The sequence below is a fragment of the Schistocerca gregaria genome, chromosome 3 (assembly GCF_023897955.1).
Source record: "Schistocerca gregaria isolate iqSchGreg1 chromosome 3, iqSchGreg1.2, whole genome shotgun sequence".
Classification (NCBI taxonomy): Eukaryota; Metazoa; Arthropoda; class Insecta; order Orthoptera; family Acrididae; genus Schistocerca; species Schistocerca gregaria.
This window is the reverse complement of record NC_064922.1, coordinates 496,159,111-496,175,763: the sequence shown is the minus strand read 5'-3', so window position 1 is coordinate 496,175,763 and position 16,653 is coordinate 496,159,111. Positions and strand designations below refer to the sequence as shown.

Here is a 16,653-nt window from a genome sequence, read left to right as displayed (position 1 = left end):
CATTCCACACTCCAGTCCGTAGAACCCCAGTTTTCTTTCTCCTGATAACGACATCCTTTTGATTAGTCTCAGCCCGGAGATCCGAATGGGAGACTATTTTACCTCCGGCATACATTAAACCTGCATGCCCTCGGGAAAAATTACAGCTGTAGTTTCCCCGTGCTTTTAGCCATTTGCTGTACCACAACAGCAAGGCCGTTTTGGTTAGTGTTACAAAGCCGGATCAGTCAATCATTCAGACTGTTGCCCCTGCAACTACTAAAAAGGCTTCTGCCCCTCTTCAGGAACCACACATTTGTCTGGTCTCTCAACAGATACCCCTCCATTGTGGTTGCACCAACAGTATGGTTATCTGTATCGCTGAGGTACGCAAGCCTCCCCATCAACGGCAAGGTCCATGGTTCATATTTTATTAAATAAGATAAATATAAATGGTTTTAATTTCATATTTTGAACAATATAAAGAAAATGTCACTAAGAGTAATTCATTCATTTTCACTTCTTATGTTTCCTATGCTTTCCTTTTGGGTCAGTCTGCTTGAAAGTGTAAAAAAAGAGTTTTACTATACTTTGAATGAAACATGGATCAATAGCACCGAGAGCAGGATCCGTTTGACACCTAATGAAGGTTGGAGAGAAGGAGATTGCAGGTGGCCATGTACATATATATGACTCAAGCAAGCTCTTTGCTTTGGGCTCGTCTCATGTTCACACGTAGTATAACCTCATTGCTACTGACATTAATTTGAGGATGATATAGCACCTGGAGAGGATCTTCTAAGCCACTATCCAGCCCTTGTGTCACAATATTGCTTGAACATACTGTGCGTCCCTCTTTAACACTTTCCTCTAGGATGGAATGGCCCACATTTGCTTAAAGAAACTGAGCATATTTGGTGACAGATGAAACTCCCAGTGCATCACTGCAGGAATCCACGACAGACACTTCACCTTATAGAAAGGATGCCATAGAGGATCCAAACACATTAGAAGGCACAAAGTGGAGCAACATGGTACTGCCTCTTACCAAGCAGCAGGTTTTGATTTCGCCTATGTCTGGGAGTTGTGCTTGCAAACAGATTACCTTTATTTTGTTTGTCATTTTGTGAAGTATGTAGCTTCTTTTTGCTTTGTTTCGTGTTCCATGGATCATTTTGCACAATAATTTTAATGATGTGGAATGTGTCACTTTTTATTCACAACACAAATCAATTTGTAAATATGGCTAAATGCTGAACATCTATGAGTTTCTTTCGATGAAAATATGCATATGTGAGTTAGTGATTCCTATCACAATACTACTGTATAAATTCTTCTATGGAATAGGAGTGGTCAAGGAGAAACTTTTTCAGTTTGTTTTCAAATTTTACTTTGCTGTCTGCCAGACATTTTATATCACTGGGTAAGTGATCAAAAATTGAGTTGCAGGGTTGTGCAACTCTTTTAGGCTAACGACAACTTTAATGAGTGTTGTTTTTCCTTCTGGTAGTGTAATTATGTACCTCACTGTTCCTTTTCAACTGTAGTTGATTATTTGTAACTAATTTCACAAGGGAATAAATATACTGTGAAGTGGAAGTCAGAATATCCAACTTCTTAACAGATGTCTCCAACATGATTATGGATGAGCACTACATATTATTCTTATAGGAAGTTTTTGAGTAATGAAGACTTTCTTCCTTAAAGATGAGTTACCCCGACCATAATTCCATGATAATATTGTATGAACATGTGCAAAATATGTCAGCTTATTGACTTTTATCTCCCCAAGATTTGCAGTGATTCTAAGTGCAAATGTGGCTGAACTAAATTATTTTAGGATTTTCAAATTGTGCATTTTCTGGTTTAAATTCTCATCAACATTAGCACCCAACAATTTTTAAGTTTCCACCCTACTCATTATTTCTTCACAATGTGTTAACACGTATCATTGGTGTAGCACTCCTAGATATGCAGAACTGAATCTGTTATGCCTTTTTAAAACTGAGAGTGAGACCATTTGCAGAAAGCCAGTCAATGATGCTTTTAATAACTCTGTTTACCATTTCTTCTGTTTCCATATGTATGCCTGGATTACTGATTACAATACTTGAATCACCTGTAAAAAGAACTAATTCCACTTGTTTTATGTCAGATGGAAGATCATTTAATACACAATTTCCTTTCTTGTTTAATGAGGCTTATTCTTTCCTTCTGTTCCAAATAGGTTTGCAGGTATGACGCCAGTTGGAAACTTATTGGTTGATTTTAATCATATATGTAATTCAATAAGGTCATATGTAAAACTTTTTCAGTGATATTGTTTAAGAAAAAGCACTGTGTCATTAAACACGTCAGAATGAAACACTTGTCAAAAGGCGTATATTATATTTTCTTACAAAAAATTACAAGTAATAATTTTACAACACTGTGGCATGTGGTTTGATGCATGTCACCTCCTCCGTACAGGGATAAGCCTTTCCTTGCGTTGCTTTTCCATATCCACAGCCTTCTCCCATGCTTGCCTTGTCAGCATTTTTTGGCCACAGCTTAGAGAAACCAACCTGCAAGAGATAAAAAACAAATGAAATTTTCACAGTCTAAACTTTAAAACTGTGTGTTGTATTCATCATTTGCAATGTAGAGAATGAATGTCCTACCTTTGAAACACACACACACACACACACACACACACACACACACACACACACACACACACACCCACACACACACTTAAAGTGTCATGTAGACTGTCACTTTTGCATTTCTGGTTAATCACTACATATTTATTTCTCCTGTAATTGTGATGGTCAAGGTACATTTCTGAGTTCTGACCAAGTACTTACTGCACCTAGGGCTTTCAATGTTGTAACAAAATACATTCAACATTCAGGTAGAATTACTTCCTAAAGTAATTTCCATTAGAAGTTTGATATGTTTGCTTCTCTTTGTCCCAGAACATTTTTCCTTCAAATTTAAGCAATTTTGGAATCTCTAATGCAGATCATTTAATATTCTTACAAAAGGTAATTCACACAATGCCTTAATTTCTTTTGGTACATTATCAAATATGCCCTAAATTATTCCTACTTTCAAACAATTAATGGCTTAAAGAAACAGACTGTACAATGCTGCAGTAACAGTCTGGTGTTCTGCACAGTAGATTCTTTCTTCAGTACAGCTTAATTTTTCTGCGAGGAAGTTTTTAAAATTAGTACAAAATTTTCTGTAATTCAATTCTCATCTGTTTCAGGAATTTCATCAGTTTGGTCATAAAAACATGAACAGCTACTGTGTCAAGTCTTAAGCTGTCACTTCTAATGCAGATGCTATTGCACTTTTTTGTTAATTTTCCACAAAACACATCACAGTGCAATGCACAGTGACTTCAATGTTCTCTCAATTAAAATCTGGCATGAATCCTCAACAACAAATGAATAATTTTGTAGAAGTCTAAAATAGAACTATTCATTCACAAGTTCCAGATTTTCTTTCACAGTTTGGCTATCTGACATATCTTTATTATTTGACTGCTTTCTTTAATAATTAAATTCCTCACATTCCTTACCTGATTTTCCAATTTTTCTTTTATCTACTACCCTATCAAGTTAACTGTATCATAGTATCTGAAATATTAATTTCAGTCATTACGCAAAGATCTTTTGATTTTTTAATCATGCTCTGTAAAGGTCCACAGCTCTTGGAATATGAAAACAGTACTACTACTCTGTTTCTCCAAACCATTTCACGTAATTTCCTTTTCCATGAACAAGTGTTTTGATTACTTGTGTAATGCCTGTCTTTTTTTATGTCCCACTAGTGCCATACTTAATCATTTTCTTGGGAAAATGACCTGTTAAAGGTTGACAGAAATCCACATTGCATTTATAACTGGCACCCTTCACATTATACACATCACTCCAGTTAGTTTCCTGCTGATATGTCTTCAAACTTTCTGTTGTCTTTTCAGATTACTCTACTACTTTGTTGCGATCAGATAAATTATGTATGTTTATATACATATGACAAATCCTCCTTTTCTCACATTTTTCCTTACAGAAACAGGCTGCTAGTTTATAGTTCTCTATGTTTATCATACAGATTCCTGTACTTACATATAGCTCAGAGAAGAAGTTACTAATTTTGTTTTTTAGTCTTTCCACATTCTGATGCATCATACTAAACTCAGTCATGTACAATACATTAATTACATTAAATGCTGAGTACAGTAACTTGATATCTGTAATCTGAAAATAAATGTACATAATAATAACAAACTGTTCTATTTTTCCTGTTTACCAACTTATTTGTGATCCAACATACTGGTATAAACTGTTACTATTCTGGTACCCTCACCATTTTCGTATGGGTAGGTAATTCACTCTCTAGACACTATTGGAGGCTAGAAGCAGCTGGAATAGGGAATTGATGTCCCATACAAAGATTTCCATTAACATAACACAAACGGCTGCATTTGGAGTGGTGCCAAGATTAGGAACAGTGGACTGCTCACGAATGGCGTCACATTGTGTTCAGTGATGAATCGTGGTTCTGCACTACCCCGGCTGACCATAATCAGTGATTATGCCAGAAAGCTTGTGAGAAGTCCCATTCTTCCAGTGTTTGAAAGAGGCAGAGTGGTGTTACTCCTGACGTCGTGGTGTCAAGAGCCATCGGGTTTGACATCAAGCCATGGCCGATAGTGATTATGGGAACTCCGACAGCACAACGGTATGCCTTGCACATCCTGTATCTTCATGTGTTAACTCTCCTATGAGAGTACTGTGGTGCCCTTTTTTCCGACAGGACAATGCTCGTCAATAAATGGCAAGTGTGTCTATGACTGTCTGATGCTGAGGTACTCCCATGGCCAGTAAGATCCCTAGATCTGTCCCCAACAGAACAAGAGTGGGACCAGTTCAGACACCAACTGTCCTAGTGCTGATATGCATGGTATCAAGATGATATGCAGGGTATCAAGGACCAGTTACAACAGCTGTGGGATAGTTTGCCTCAGGAGAGGGTACAATGGCTTTATGACACCATTCCCAGCCAAGTCAGTGCAAGTATCCATGCCAGAGAGGGTGGAATGTCATACTGGTACGTGCACTCATTCTGCCAAGTTCTTTATTAAATTTGACTTCATTCTGTAACCACTTAACATCACCTCCCCTTCTCTGTAATTCACTTTGTCAGCCAGTATATAGAGAGATATAATGGTCATTCAGTACTTACCTTCAAAAACTAGAACCCCACAAGTACTGCCAATCATCATCATCATCATCATCATCATCATAAGTAGCAGCAAGAGTACCATCATGTTTTCTGAGAAGTTTGCAGGTCCTTTGTGTGTCTCCATTCCCTGTGATCCACTGCTTCTTTCTTAATGTTGCTATGTGTGCAACTGTCCGTTACATCATCCAGGATCTGAAGTATCTTCCTCCCTTGCCTCTTTTACCCTCCCACACCCCGCACCCCTCGCTGCAAGATTGTCATTATAAAGCCTTCAGTATTTCTTAATATATTCCCAGTCCAGTTTCTTTCCCTTCTTTTCATTAAATTCAGTAATATCTGTCCTCTCCCACTCTTCTCAGTACTGCTTCATTTTGCACTGTAGCCATCCATCTTAGTCTTTCTGACCTCCACCATGTCCAAATACACATCTCATCTACCTTGCTCTATATTTCTTCCTTATTCTCCATGTTTTACATCTCGTCTACCGTGCTCTATCTTTCTTCCTTATTTCCATGTTTCTGTATCATTCACTACATTTCACACAAAACATTTTACTAGTCTTTTCCTCATATCTCACTGCAGCAGAAAACACACCCTTTCTTCTTTTTTTTTTTTTTTTTTTAAAAAAAGCTTCTTTTACCATTGCTATTCTGGTTTTACTTTCTGTGAAGCTCCTAGAGTCACTTTGTAGCCTGTTTCCTAAACACTTCAAGCTTTGCACATTCTAATATTTCTCCATTTGGTATTATATTTATCCTCTACATTTCGTGCTGCTGTTATTACTTTATTCTCTCTTTACTGGTGTTCAGTCCATAATCATATATTTAGGTTCAATGTCATCCACTATACCCTGTAATTCTTTTTCATCTGTTGCTACAGGGAACATGACTGCAAACCTCAATCATAATATTCTTTTTCCTCCAAGAAGTTCACAGATCCAAAAGCAAAAATATTTGTTTTTACTTAATTATAATTACTTAAATAATACATTAGTAATTATAGTTACTGTCTAACGCTTGGTATGTGTGGCCAGCTATACCATCCCATTATAATTCTGCAGTTTTATCCTTATTTTGTGGAGTGCTTCAATTCTTTTTTATCAGATTTCATTTAGAGGAAATACATCTTTGCTTTTTCTATAGTTATGGTACTGGCTCAACTCCTCAAGTAGACTCCTCTCATGCTACTACTGTCATTCCCGGTACTGCCAACCTCACACATGGTTTCTACAGGAGAGGTGAAACACTACTTAATTGTGCTCCCAAGTTGTTTGGCAAGTTTAGCCCAAAAATTTAATATTTCATATGCAAATGTAAAAACTGAAATGTATGCAAATCTTACCTTGCTAGGACAAGCATGAGATGTAAATCTTCAGCAGAAACTTCTGGGTGTTCTTGTCTCAGCTGCACAAAGTCATTTTCTATTACCTGTTGGATAACAAATGAACTCTAAAGAATAATATTAAAGTACCTTAGCTGAGACACTTCAACAATAAGTTATGAACTATTCATTCATCAACAAGGAATTTGGTGCACAATAACCATTATCATCCTACTTTATTTAACACCGATTTTCAGTATGATATATTTAACACTGATTTTCAGTATGATATACATATTTTAGTGTCAATCTTACAACAGTTTTTGTGACAATGAGAGAGAAAGCGCACGCACGAGAGAGAGAGAGAGAGAGAGAGAGAGAGAGAGAGAGAGAGAGAGGGAGAGAGAGAGAGAGAGAGAGAGAGAGAGAGAAACTTCACTCTGTAACAGTGTTGGATGATATGAACCCCAATTACTTGTCAGAATAGCCATTACTTAAACTGTGTTTGCAGGATGAAGTGTTGTGTAACATCAGCACCTTGGCGCTCTTGGAATCAGTAGAGCCCAAATGGAAAAACACATTCTTTATTTAGCAAGATGCTCATATGGTAGTTACGACAGAGACTCGAAGGTGTGTGTAGGCCCCAGCAATAGCATCTGCCTCAATAAAGCATACGGCAGTGTATGTGGCTGCAATGACATGTAGTCACTGGCCTGGCAAGCAGTCTCAGGGAACTATTAGCACCAGCAGCCTTGTGGATGCAAGTGTGGCATTAAGTATTTCTGTGGCACTAGAAGGTGAGTGACACAGACAGTCAAGAGGTGTGACAGTGGGTCAGGCGCGATATGTGCTGGAGTAAATGCTGCAATCCACAATCCCTTGGAGACACCCAGGTACTGGATGAAGTCACCCAGGAGGTGGCCTCCTCTTGAGACTCTGAATAATTAGACCTAGCAACAGCAGCCTCTAGACCAGTAGCTAGCAGATGATGCTGCTAGACAAAGCTGCAATTGCCTGGCCCACATTAAACCATTGCCTGGCGAGGGCTGATTTGATGAGCTTTGTTATGGGTGCCACCTTTCATCATGCACTGACCAAGGCAGTAGAGCACCAGGCCACACCATAAGGTAATTAGCTCGGTACTGCGGCAGACTGAGGCTTTGCACCATGCGGTATCAGCAATATTCTGGCCTCAGCAGCGGGATTACAAAGGCAGGTAGCTTACCCCCCCCCCCCCCCCTCATCACTGGTTGTGAAGTCTGCTCTGGGGGGTGCTACACCATCTGTATTAATGAACTGATGGTTCCTTGATGCATCAAGATGTTTCCCATCAATTGGCCCCTTATTTTAGTCAAGTTGTGCCATAAATTTCTTTCTTCACCTATACAATTCAGTATCTACTCATTAGCCATCTGATACACACACATCTAATTTTCAGGTTTCTCCTGTAGCGTCAAATTTCAAAATTTCTATTCTCATCTTGCCTGTACTGTTTACTGTCCACATTTCACTTCCATACAGGAATATGCTCCAGATAAATGCATATCTTCATGAAAGAATTCCAAAAATTTGTATTTAGTGTTGACAAACTTCTCTTTAGAAACACTTTTCTTGCTACTGCCAGTTTGTATTTCACATTCTCCATACTTCGACTATCACTTATTTTGTTATGCACATAACAAAACTTATCTACTACCTTTTGCATCTCATTTCCTAATCTAATTCACTCAGCATCACCTGATTTAATTCGACTAAATTATATTAACCTTGTTTTACTTTTGTTGATGTTCCTCTTACAATCTCTTTTATAAGACACTATCCATTCCACTCAATTGCTCTTCAAAATCCTTCGTCATCTCTGAAAGAATTATAATGGCATCAGCAAACTTCAATATTCATATTTACTCTCCCTGAACTTTAATTCCCTTTGCAAATTTTTGGTTTTACATCCTCCTTCCTCAATGTACAGACTCCCTTCTCAACTACTGCTTCTGTTTCGTATCCAACTCTTGTTAACTCCAGTCTGTTTTTTTGTACAAGTTGTAAGTAATGTATCACTCCCTGTATTTTGTCCCTACTACCTTTAGAATTTCAAAGAACATGGTTCCTGTAAATAGTGTTAAAAGCTTTCTCTAAATCTACAAATGCCAAAAAAACATGCGTCATGTTCTTACATTTCTCCAGAACCCAAACTGATCCTCCCTTATGCCTAACTTCTACCTGCTTTTCTATTCTTTTCCAAATAATTACTATTAGTATTTGAAAACTATAGCTTATCAAACTGATGGTTCTGTAATATTCACTGCAGTCAGCACCTGCCATCTTAAGAACTGGAAATATTACATTATACACAAATTAGGGTAAACTGCTACTCATCACATACAGGATGCATCGAATGCCTGAAAAGCACATTTGAAAATAGACTAAGCTATCGCACTACGTCTTGCTTCGGGTTTAGAAAAACTAACAAACAAACGTGCGCACGCGCACACGCACACGCACACACACACGGCAATGTCATCTCTGGACGCAGAGGCCAGATGTTCCACTGTTTAGTTATTACATTCTTCTGTAAGCATGAAACGATTTCATCTGCCTTATAAATCTTGCATACTTGGTGGAACAGTTTTCTCATGGCTGGCTCTCCCAAGGATCCCAATAATTCAGAAAGAATAGCATGTATTGCAGAGGTCTTGTTTCAACTTACTTCTTTAGCATTCTATCAAGTTATTCTTGTGTTATCCTGCCTCATCTTTCCCTTCTCTAATATTGCCTTATAGTCCGTTTCCCTTGCATAGTCGACCTATATATTCCTTCCACCTTCTATCCTTTCCTTCTTAGCTTAGTATTAGCTGGGCAACTGCACTCTTAATATTCATACAGGTGATCCTCTTTCCGCCAAAAGTTTCCTGTGAATGGCTTCCATCTTTCCCATAGCCATTCACACTTCATTTTGCATTTCTCCACTAGCAACTTCTGATTTGCTATTTTGCACCTCCTGCCTATCTCATTTTTCAGACGTCTGTATTCCCTTTTGCCCATTTTATTTGTTCCATTTGTCTATTGTCTCCTTCCGTCAATTAATTTGATATCTCATGTACTATTGAATGATTTCCGCTGGACCTTGTCTTTTTGTCTATCTGATCCTCTACTGCTTTACTATTTCTTCTCTCAAAGCAACTCATTCTTTTTCTGTTGTATTCATTTCCTGTTTCAGTCAATTGTTGCTTAATGAACCATTTGAAAGATCCAACAATCTCTGGTTCTTTCACTTTATCCAGGTTCTCTCCTTAACTTCCTACCTTTCTACAATTTCTTCAATTTTAATCCGCAATTAACAAACAATAAATCATGGTCAGAGTCAACATCTGCCCCAAAGTATGTTTTGAGCATATAAAAAAGGTTCTGCATAGTGGTCCTGATGGGTTATTTAGTACTGGCTGGTGACTGTGTCATCCTATGTGAATTGTGTCATTCAGATGTGGTACACAGGGATATAGGGTTAGCACACTGCTCTCTCAGCCACTGTCAATTTCCCTGACTTCTCATTCAAGTAGCCCTTCAGTCTGTACTATGTGGCTCAGTGCACCCATTAAGGAAAAGTTCTGGCCGTACCAGGAATTGAACCTGGGTCATTCGTGTTTTCCTAAGTATGGAACAACTTCTTCTAAATTCGTAATTGTTATTTTAAACTAGCAAAACTGTTTCATACACTCAGAGTCTTTTACCAAACTGAAGTATGTTACCTCCGGTACCTTCACCTAACCCTTTTTACTGACCAATTATTGAGTGTGCTGATTGCCTTTACTGCAAAATGGAGTGTTCCTGTATCCCTACGACCCAATCGTTCACTTATTTCACACTTGCTTTCATTTCATATTTCCCAACACTCATAATGAAAAACAAGCCATAGACCAAACACAGTAACTCAACACAGCAACTAAACACAGTGTATTCCAGCCTACAGCTGTACTCCGCCAAAGTGTTCAGTAACCACATCAATTACGTAATACGCAAAATGATTGTGACAATATGTGGAAGGTATCCAATATTCAGTGACAACTGGGTGAGCAAGAGATCATTGGCCAGTTGTGTTAACATGTCAAAGTCTTGCTGGAGTGTTCAGTGCAGAGTTAACACTTAAGGCACCATAGACAGCTAACATCTTTGGGGCAGTGAAAGGCTTAATATGTAACAGTCTTTGACAGGAGGTGAGATTTTATTTGAACACCCCCCCCCCCCCCCCCACACACACACACACACACACACACACACACACACACACACACACACACACACACACACACACACACACACACCACACACCAAACATAATAAGTGAAAATACCAAGAAGAAAAATAAGGAGTCAAGTGTGTGTGTTTATTTTGACTGACAGCAAGGAGAACACTACTAGAGATCAAAAATTTACAGCTTTGACGTTAAGCTTACCTCGCCCAAGCCTTCAGGTATTGCATATTCTGACAACCTGGCAGCTGTTAGGTACCTTCTTATGCCATCTAGTACTGCAGAATCAATTCCTCTAAATACAGTGTCCAGCTTCGCCTCATATTCTTCTATCGTTCCAATGCTGCACTGTAGCCTAACCTCCACATTACACTGTAACATATAAGCACAGCAACAGGCTCTCAAATGTGAACCACAGATGGAATTTCACAGCTTACGCCAGTAATTAAATTCATCTCAGCTTACGGCAGAATTTTAAACATACAATATTATGATTCCAATCCACTTTACTTAAATAAGAGACTATGTGAAGTGAGATAATCTTTCATGGAAATACGTTGATTGATCAATAGGCTTTGAGCTGATGACATCTTTTCAAACACTGACAAAATTTCTGGTAGACTATATAATTGTTTGTTTTGTTTTAGGGCGCAAAAACAACTGGGGTCATATGCGCCCAAGTCAAAACTATAGAACATGAAGACAGAGAGGAGTTAAAAAACAACTAAGTCAATCCCAACTGATATAAGAGAAGACAGCTAAAAACAGGGACACTGAAAAAGGGCTACAAAAGACACCATACACAAATGGAGGATCAAAACTAAAAATTAAATGGCCTTTGCCACATTGCTTTAATGGATAAAAAGTAAAACGTGGTCGACAGCCCATGCATCATTTACTACAATGGTCGATAACTCAGGCGGCAAACCAAAGCGGGAAACCCTAGCACTAAAATGAGTGCAATAGGTATCATATCAAGCTGCACTTAGCCAACCAAAAACAAATTGTATTTACTGATTCATGGTTCCAACATAACAGTATGTTTAATGTGGATGAAGATGGTTTGTTGCCATCACTTATAGGTAGAAATACATTTATAGGTAGAAATAAGGAGACTTTCCTTATTGCTAGTCATTTCTACCAACTGATGGACATAGATTTGGGAACACAGACTCTGCCGCAAAATCCTATGTCTAGCATCCAAGAGTACAACATGATTAGAAAAGCAATACATTTGTGGTCTGTGAACCAAAACAGCTTTTAGCACTTAAATTTTTTTCCTGATCTGAAATCGAAAACTATGGGGCACTTGAAGCAACTCATGGTTGTAACATTCAATTTATGACACCAAGAGATCTATTGCCACTCATAAGAACAGACTGTTGAATCCCTAGAAATACATACCACCCAAATGTTAGGACTATTTCATTTATGTACAAAAGATGAAAAAATTATATCCATTGCTGGTGGTAGTAACACAAATGGTAATGAAGATAAATAACCTTTTACCACTGTATGGTCTTTTCTCACTTTAAATTTATTGTTATCGTAGTAATAATTATTAAGATGTTTCTTATTATTTGCAGAAAAATGTTTTAGGGTGCATCCAGATTTTACAAAATATTTAATATCTCAGTTTTTACTTCTTAGGCTACTCTGTTATCACCTGGCTAGAAAGGAGCTCGCACATTCACATTTAGAGAACATGAAATGTGAAATAACCTCACATTTGTGTGAATAACATTGCTGTATCACAGAAGCAGACTGGTGTTACAGGCAGTAATCAAGATTGATGGAAGTATAGACATTCATGTTATGTGAAGCAATTCTTTGTCAGCTTAGGGAATGCAGACAATATCCTGTAAAGTTACTGTTGTTCAGCTGTACTCTGTTGCATTGCAATGCATTATATATACTCCTGACATTGCCACAATGGGGACATTCTGTAGTATAATGAACTCCGGTAAAACTCCAAACAGAAAAGACCACTAATAAAACCTTTTAAATTACTATTTTAATAAATTCATGTTATTGCACAGCTTTTTTAATTAAAATGGTTACAATTCTTAGTATATAACAAAACCAAACCATAAACTGTACTACTGCAGCACCATCTGGAGACCTTATGACATAGTATTATGTTTACTCGACACCGTAGTCTGTATACAGTTGAGGTGGTATAAGCATTAACATTGGCAGTTGGCACATTAATCATATGTTTTGTGTGTAATCATGAAATTATGGAATATCGACATCCAATGTATTCCATGATCTTTACACATACTTTTGTGATATGACAAGATACAAAGCACAGTGGTGGAAAAGAAAAATCGGAGACAGTTGATGGATGTAACTGCACTTCCAGGAGAGGCTTTAGATGTATATCATCGAATGGTGGTGGCAAAGATGAGATTTGATGAACTGAAACACATAAAGGAAGAAAGGGAAAAGAAAATAAAAGTGTGGAAACTAGTACAAGAAAAGTTTAAGGAGTTACTTAAGCATAAACTCCCTAACACCGAGTATAGCAATGTGGAAGAGGAATGGGGTAAGTTCACATAAGTGTTTGTAAGCTCTACTGAGAAGACCTGTGGCAGAGTATCTGGAAGAGTAAAGAAAAAGGAATCACCATGGTGGAATGGGAGGGTGAAGGAGGCACCAAAAGAAGAGAAGAAAGCCTGGCATGAATGAAACAGAGACCGAACAGCTGAAAGTAAAAGGAAATACCAGGACAGTAAAAATAGTGTAAAAAAAATGGAAGCAGAAGAAAAGAGGAAAAGCTCGGAGAAATTCACCCAAGACTTGGAAAAAGGATGCTACCAGTGGTAAGAGGATGACATATGGAATTACAAAAAGTATGAGGAAGGAAAAAACATACACAAAGCTAGTGATAGAGGAAAGTGGAGTGCTATTAATGCAACCAGAGGAAATAAGGAAAAGATGGAAAGAGTACTTTGATAAATTACTAAATGTGAAGAACGGCTATGGAAAGGGAACAGAAGTACGGCAGGGGGGCAGGGGTCTGGAAGAAGAGGAGGCTATAATGATGTTAGAAGTGGAACTAGCTCTGATAAAAATGATAACAGGATAAGCACCTGGGATAGATGAAATTACTGTGGAGATGATAAAGGCAGCTAGACCAGTTGGGCTACAGTGGCTATATAGACTAATAAGATGCATTTGGGCCCAAAAATGTCTACCTGAAGAATGGGGAAAAGGAATAATAATACCGGTTTTCAAGAAGGGTGACAGGGAAGTATGTGACAACTATTGAGGGATCACACTCATATACAAAGTAGCAAAAATAATGGAGAGGATACTGGAAAGAAGAGTGAGAAAAGAAGTGGAAGGGCAGTTAGAAGGGGGAGAAGTATGGCTTTCCTCATGGTAGATCAACAGTGGACCCAATCTTTAGTATGAGACAGCTGATGGAAAGACATTGGGAGTATGGGAAAGATGTGGTGATGACATTTCTCGACCTAGTGAAAGGATATGACAGTCTTTCCAGGGCAAAGGTATGGGCAACCTTGAAGAGAAAGAGAGCTGGAAAGCAAACACTTGAAGTCATCCAGGCAATGTATGGAAAAAGCTCCAGCTGTGTGAAGACACCAGTTGGAAGAACTGAATGGTTTAAGAGTGTTACGGGACTAAGACAAGGAACTGTGAGACGAAAGAAGCCCATAGAGGAAGTGAGATGAAGCTGTTGTTATTTGCTGATGATATTGTGGTGTGGGGAACAAGCAGAAGGAGGTACAAAAACAAATAGACATCCTAAATGATAAGGTCGAGAAATATGGAATGAAATTTAGTGTGGAGGAAAGCAAGACCATGGTGGTAATCAGAGGAGATAGAGAGGACAAGGGCAAATTCATATTATCGGATGGGATATTGAAACAGTGGACAACTTTAAATATTTGGGAAGTTTATTAATGGGGAATGCTCGTTTGGAGACAGAAATTAGCAAAAGAATACAACTTAGTATTTTACCAGTGCATGGGGGGCTTGGTGTGGGGAAGGGAAGTGCCAATGAGGTGCAAGCTGGTGCTATACAAGACTTACTTCACACCCATACTAATTTACGGCTCAGAGACTTAGACTATGACTAGAAGAGAGGAGAGTAGGATACAACCCAGTGAAATGAAGTTTCTGAGAAGTGTGCTAGGGAAGGCGAGGAGAGAGAGAATGAAAAATGAAGATGTAAGGAAGGAAACTGGAGTGGAGAAGTTGACTGAGAAAACTAAAAAGAATAGACTAAAATGGTTTGGGCATGTGGAGAGGAAGGGAGAGAGAAGAATACCAATAAGAATGATAGAGTTCAAGAATGAGGGCAAGAGGAAGACCGAGAACAAGATGGATTGATACAATAAAGATGAGTTTAAGGAGGAGAAACTTGCTATGGAACCAAATTGTGGAAAAAGAATGGTGGAAAGTCTGAGTAAAGTGGCGACATACCATTGATACCCCAACCCAACCAGACGTTGGATAGAGGGGAAACAAAGACGAAGACAAAGCACAGATGAAGCAGATTGTATGAATTACAAAGTTGAGGTCATTTAACAACGAAAATAAACAATTTTCGACAATTTAATGTAATTGGATGGATAAAAGAATCTACTTACCAAGTGGCAGCAGGAACACACACAAACTTTTGGAGCCAGTGGTTCCTTCTTCTGGCAGATTAGTTGAACGGGAAGGAAGAGAGGTAAAGGAAAGGACTGGAAGATTTAAGAAATGGGACAGAGCTCTGGAAAGTCTGTATCTTTCCTTCTCATTCCATTCAGTAAATCTCTCCTGATCTGGGGTTCTGGGTGAGTTTTCCAAACTCTATCCCTTTTCCTGAACCTTCCAGTCCTTTTCCTTCACCCCTCTTCCTTCCCCTTTAACACCTCTGCCAGAAGGAGGAGCCACTGGCTCCAAAAGCTCGCGTAGGTAAAGCCTTTTTTATGCGTGTTCTCTTGTCACCACTTGGTGGGTCGTCTTTTCTTTTTTATCCAATTACATTAAAAGTTGGAAGCAAGTAACTTTTCCATACATATGGACATGCCACATGCCAACTGTATTTGGTCACACCTTTTATAAAATTATTACCATGTCAATCTGGTTCTGTCCTTGCAGATCCAATGTGTCTTACCAAAACCAGTCATCTAAATAGATACTTTATTAACGATCTTGGATGTTTGGAGTTTTCCTGGAGTGCACTGTATTGTATTGCTCTGCAACGTATTGTATTGTATTGTAATGTAATGTAATTACTTTTTTAAAAAAAATTTAAGAGCAACAGTGGTTGTCCCTACATAACTTAGTTCATACTTTATAACTAGAACAGTCCCATGATTTGAATCCTTTTACATATACCAGGATCACAATGCTCTCCTGCGACACAAAACACTGCTATGGACTAGTTGTCAATCCAAGTGTTTACTATTATATCAATGCGTGACACACACATGTGGAGAAAGGATGGATTTCTGGTATAAGAAAATATGTGCGCAATGTAAGCAGTGTTGTCTAACACACAGCCATAAGATGATGTGTACACAGTTCCGAACAAACATAAGAAATCAAGATGGTGAAACAGTTTAATGCCTAACTTCAAACAATGGAAGAGCCAGGATGGCATAACAGCAATATTATGAAAATGATAGACTGATATCATATAGAGGACACGTCGAATCAAAGACAGGCACAATGAAAAGACTGCGCACGCACGCACACACAACCAATCTCTGGTCACTGTCACTGGAGTGCTAACTGCAATTTTACCTGATGAAAGCTGCAGTCTGGTGTGAATAGGGAGGCAGCAGTGCAGGGATGGGGAGGGAAAGCAGGGTGGGGGTGGGGGAAGGTGTACAACTGCTGCTTGTAGGAGTGTG

The 16,653-nt window shown here is 38.5% G+C and overlaps 1 protein-coding gene across 5 annotated transcripts in view; it reads right to left on the bottom strand.

Annotated features, from left to right (window-relative positions):
* Positions 1-2,339: 2,339 nt before the first annotated feature.
* Positions 2,340-16,653, bottom strand: part of LOC126353757 (mini-chromosome maintenance complex-binding protein-like) — an 85,753-nt gene continuing 71,439 nt past the window's right edge. For all 5 annotated transcript variants that reach the window (XM_050002814.1, XM_050002812.1, XM_050002813.1 and 2 more), the window contains 3 exons: positions 10,985-11,152; positions 6,556-6,641; positions 2,340-2,543 (listed from right to left, as the gene is read on the bottom strand). In XM_050002814.1, coding sequence (XP_049858771.1) covers positions 2,432-2,543; positions 6,556-6,641; positions 10,985-11,152 — 366 coding nt within the window. In that variant the 3' untranslated portion in view covers positions 2,340-2,431. The remainder of the gene's footprint in view (positions 2,544-6,555; positions 6,642-10,984; positions 11,153-16,653) is intronic.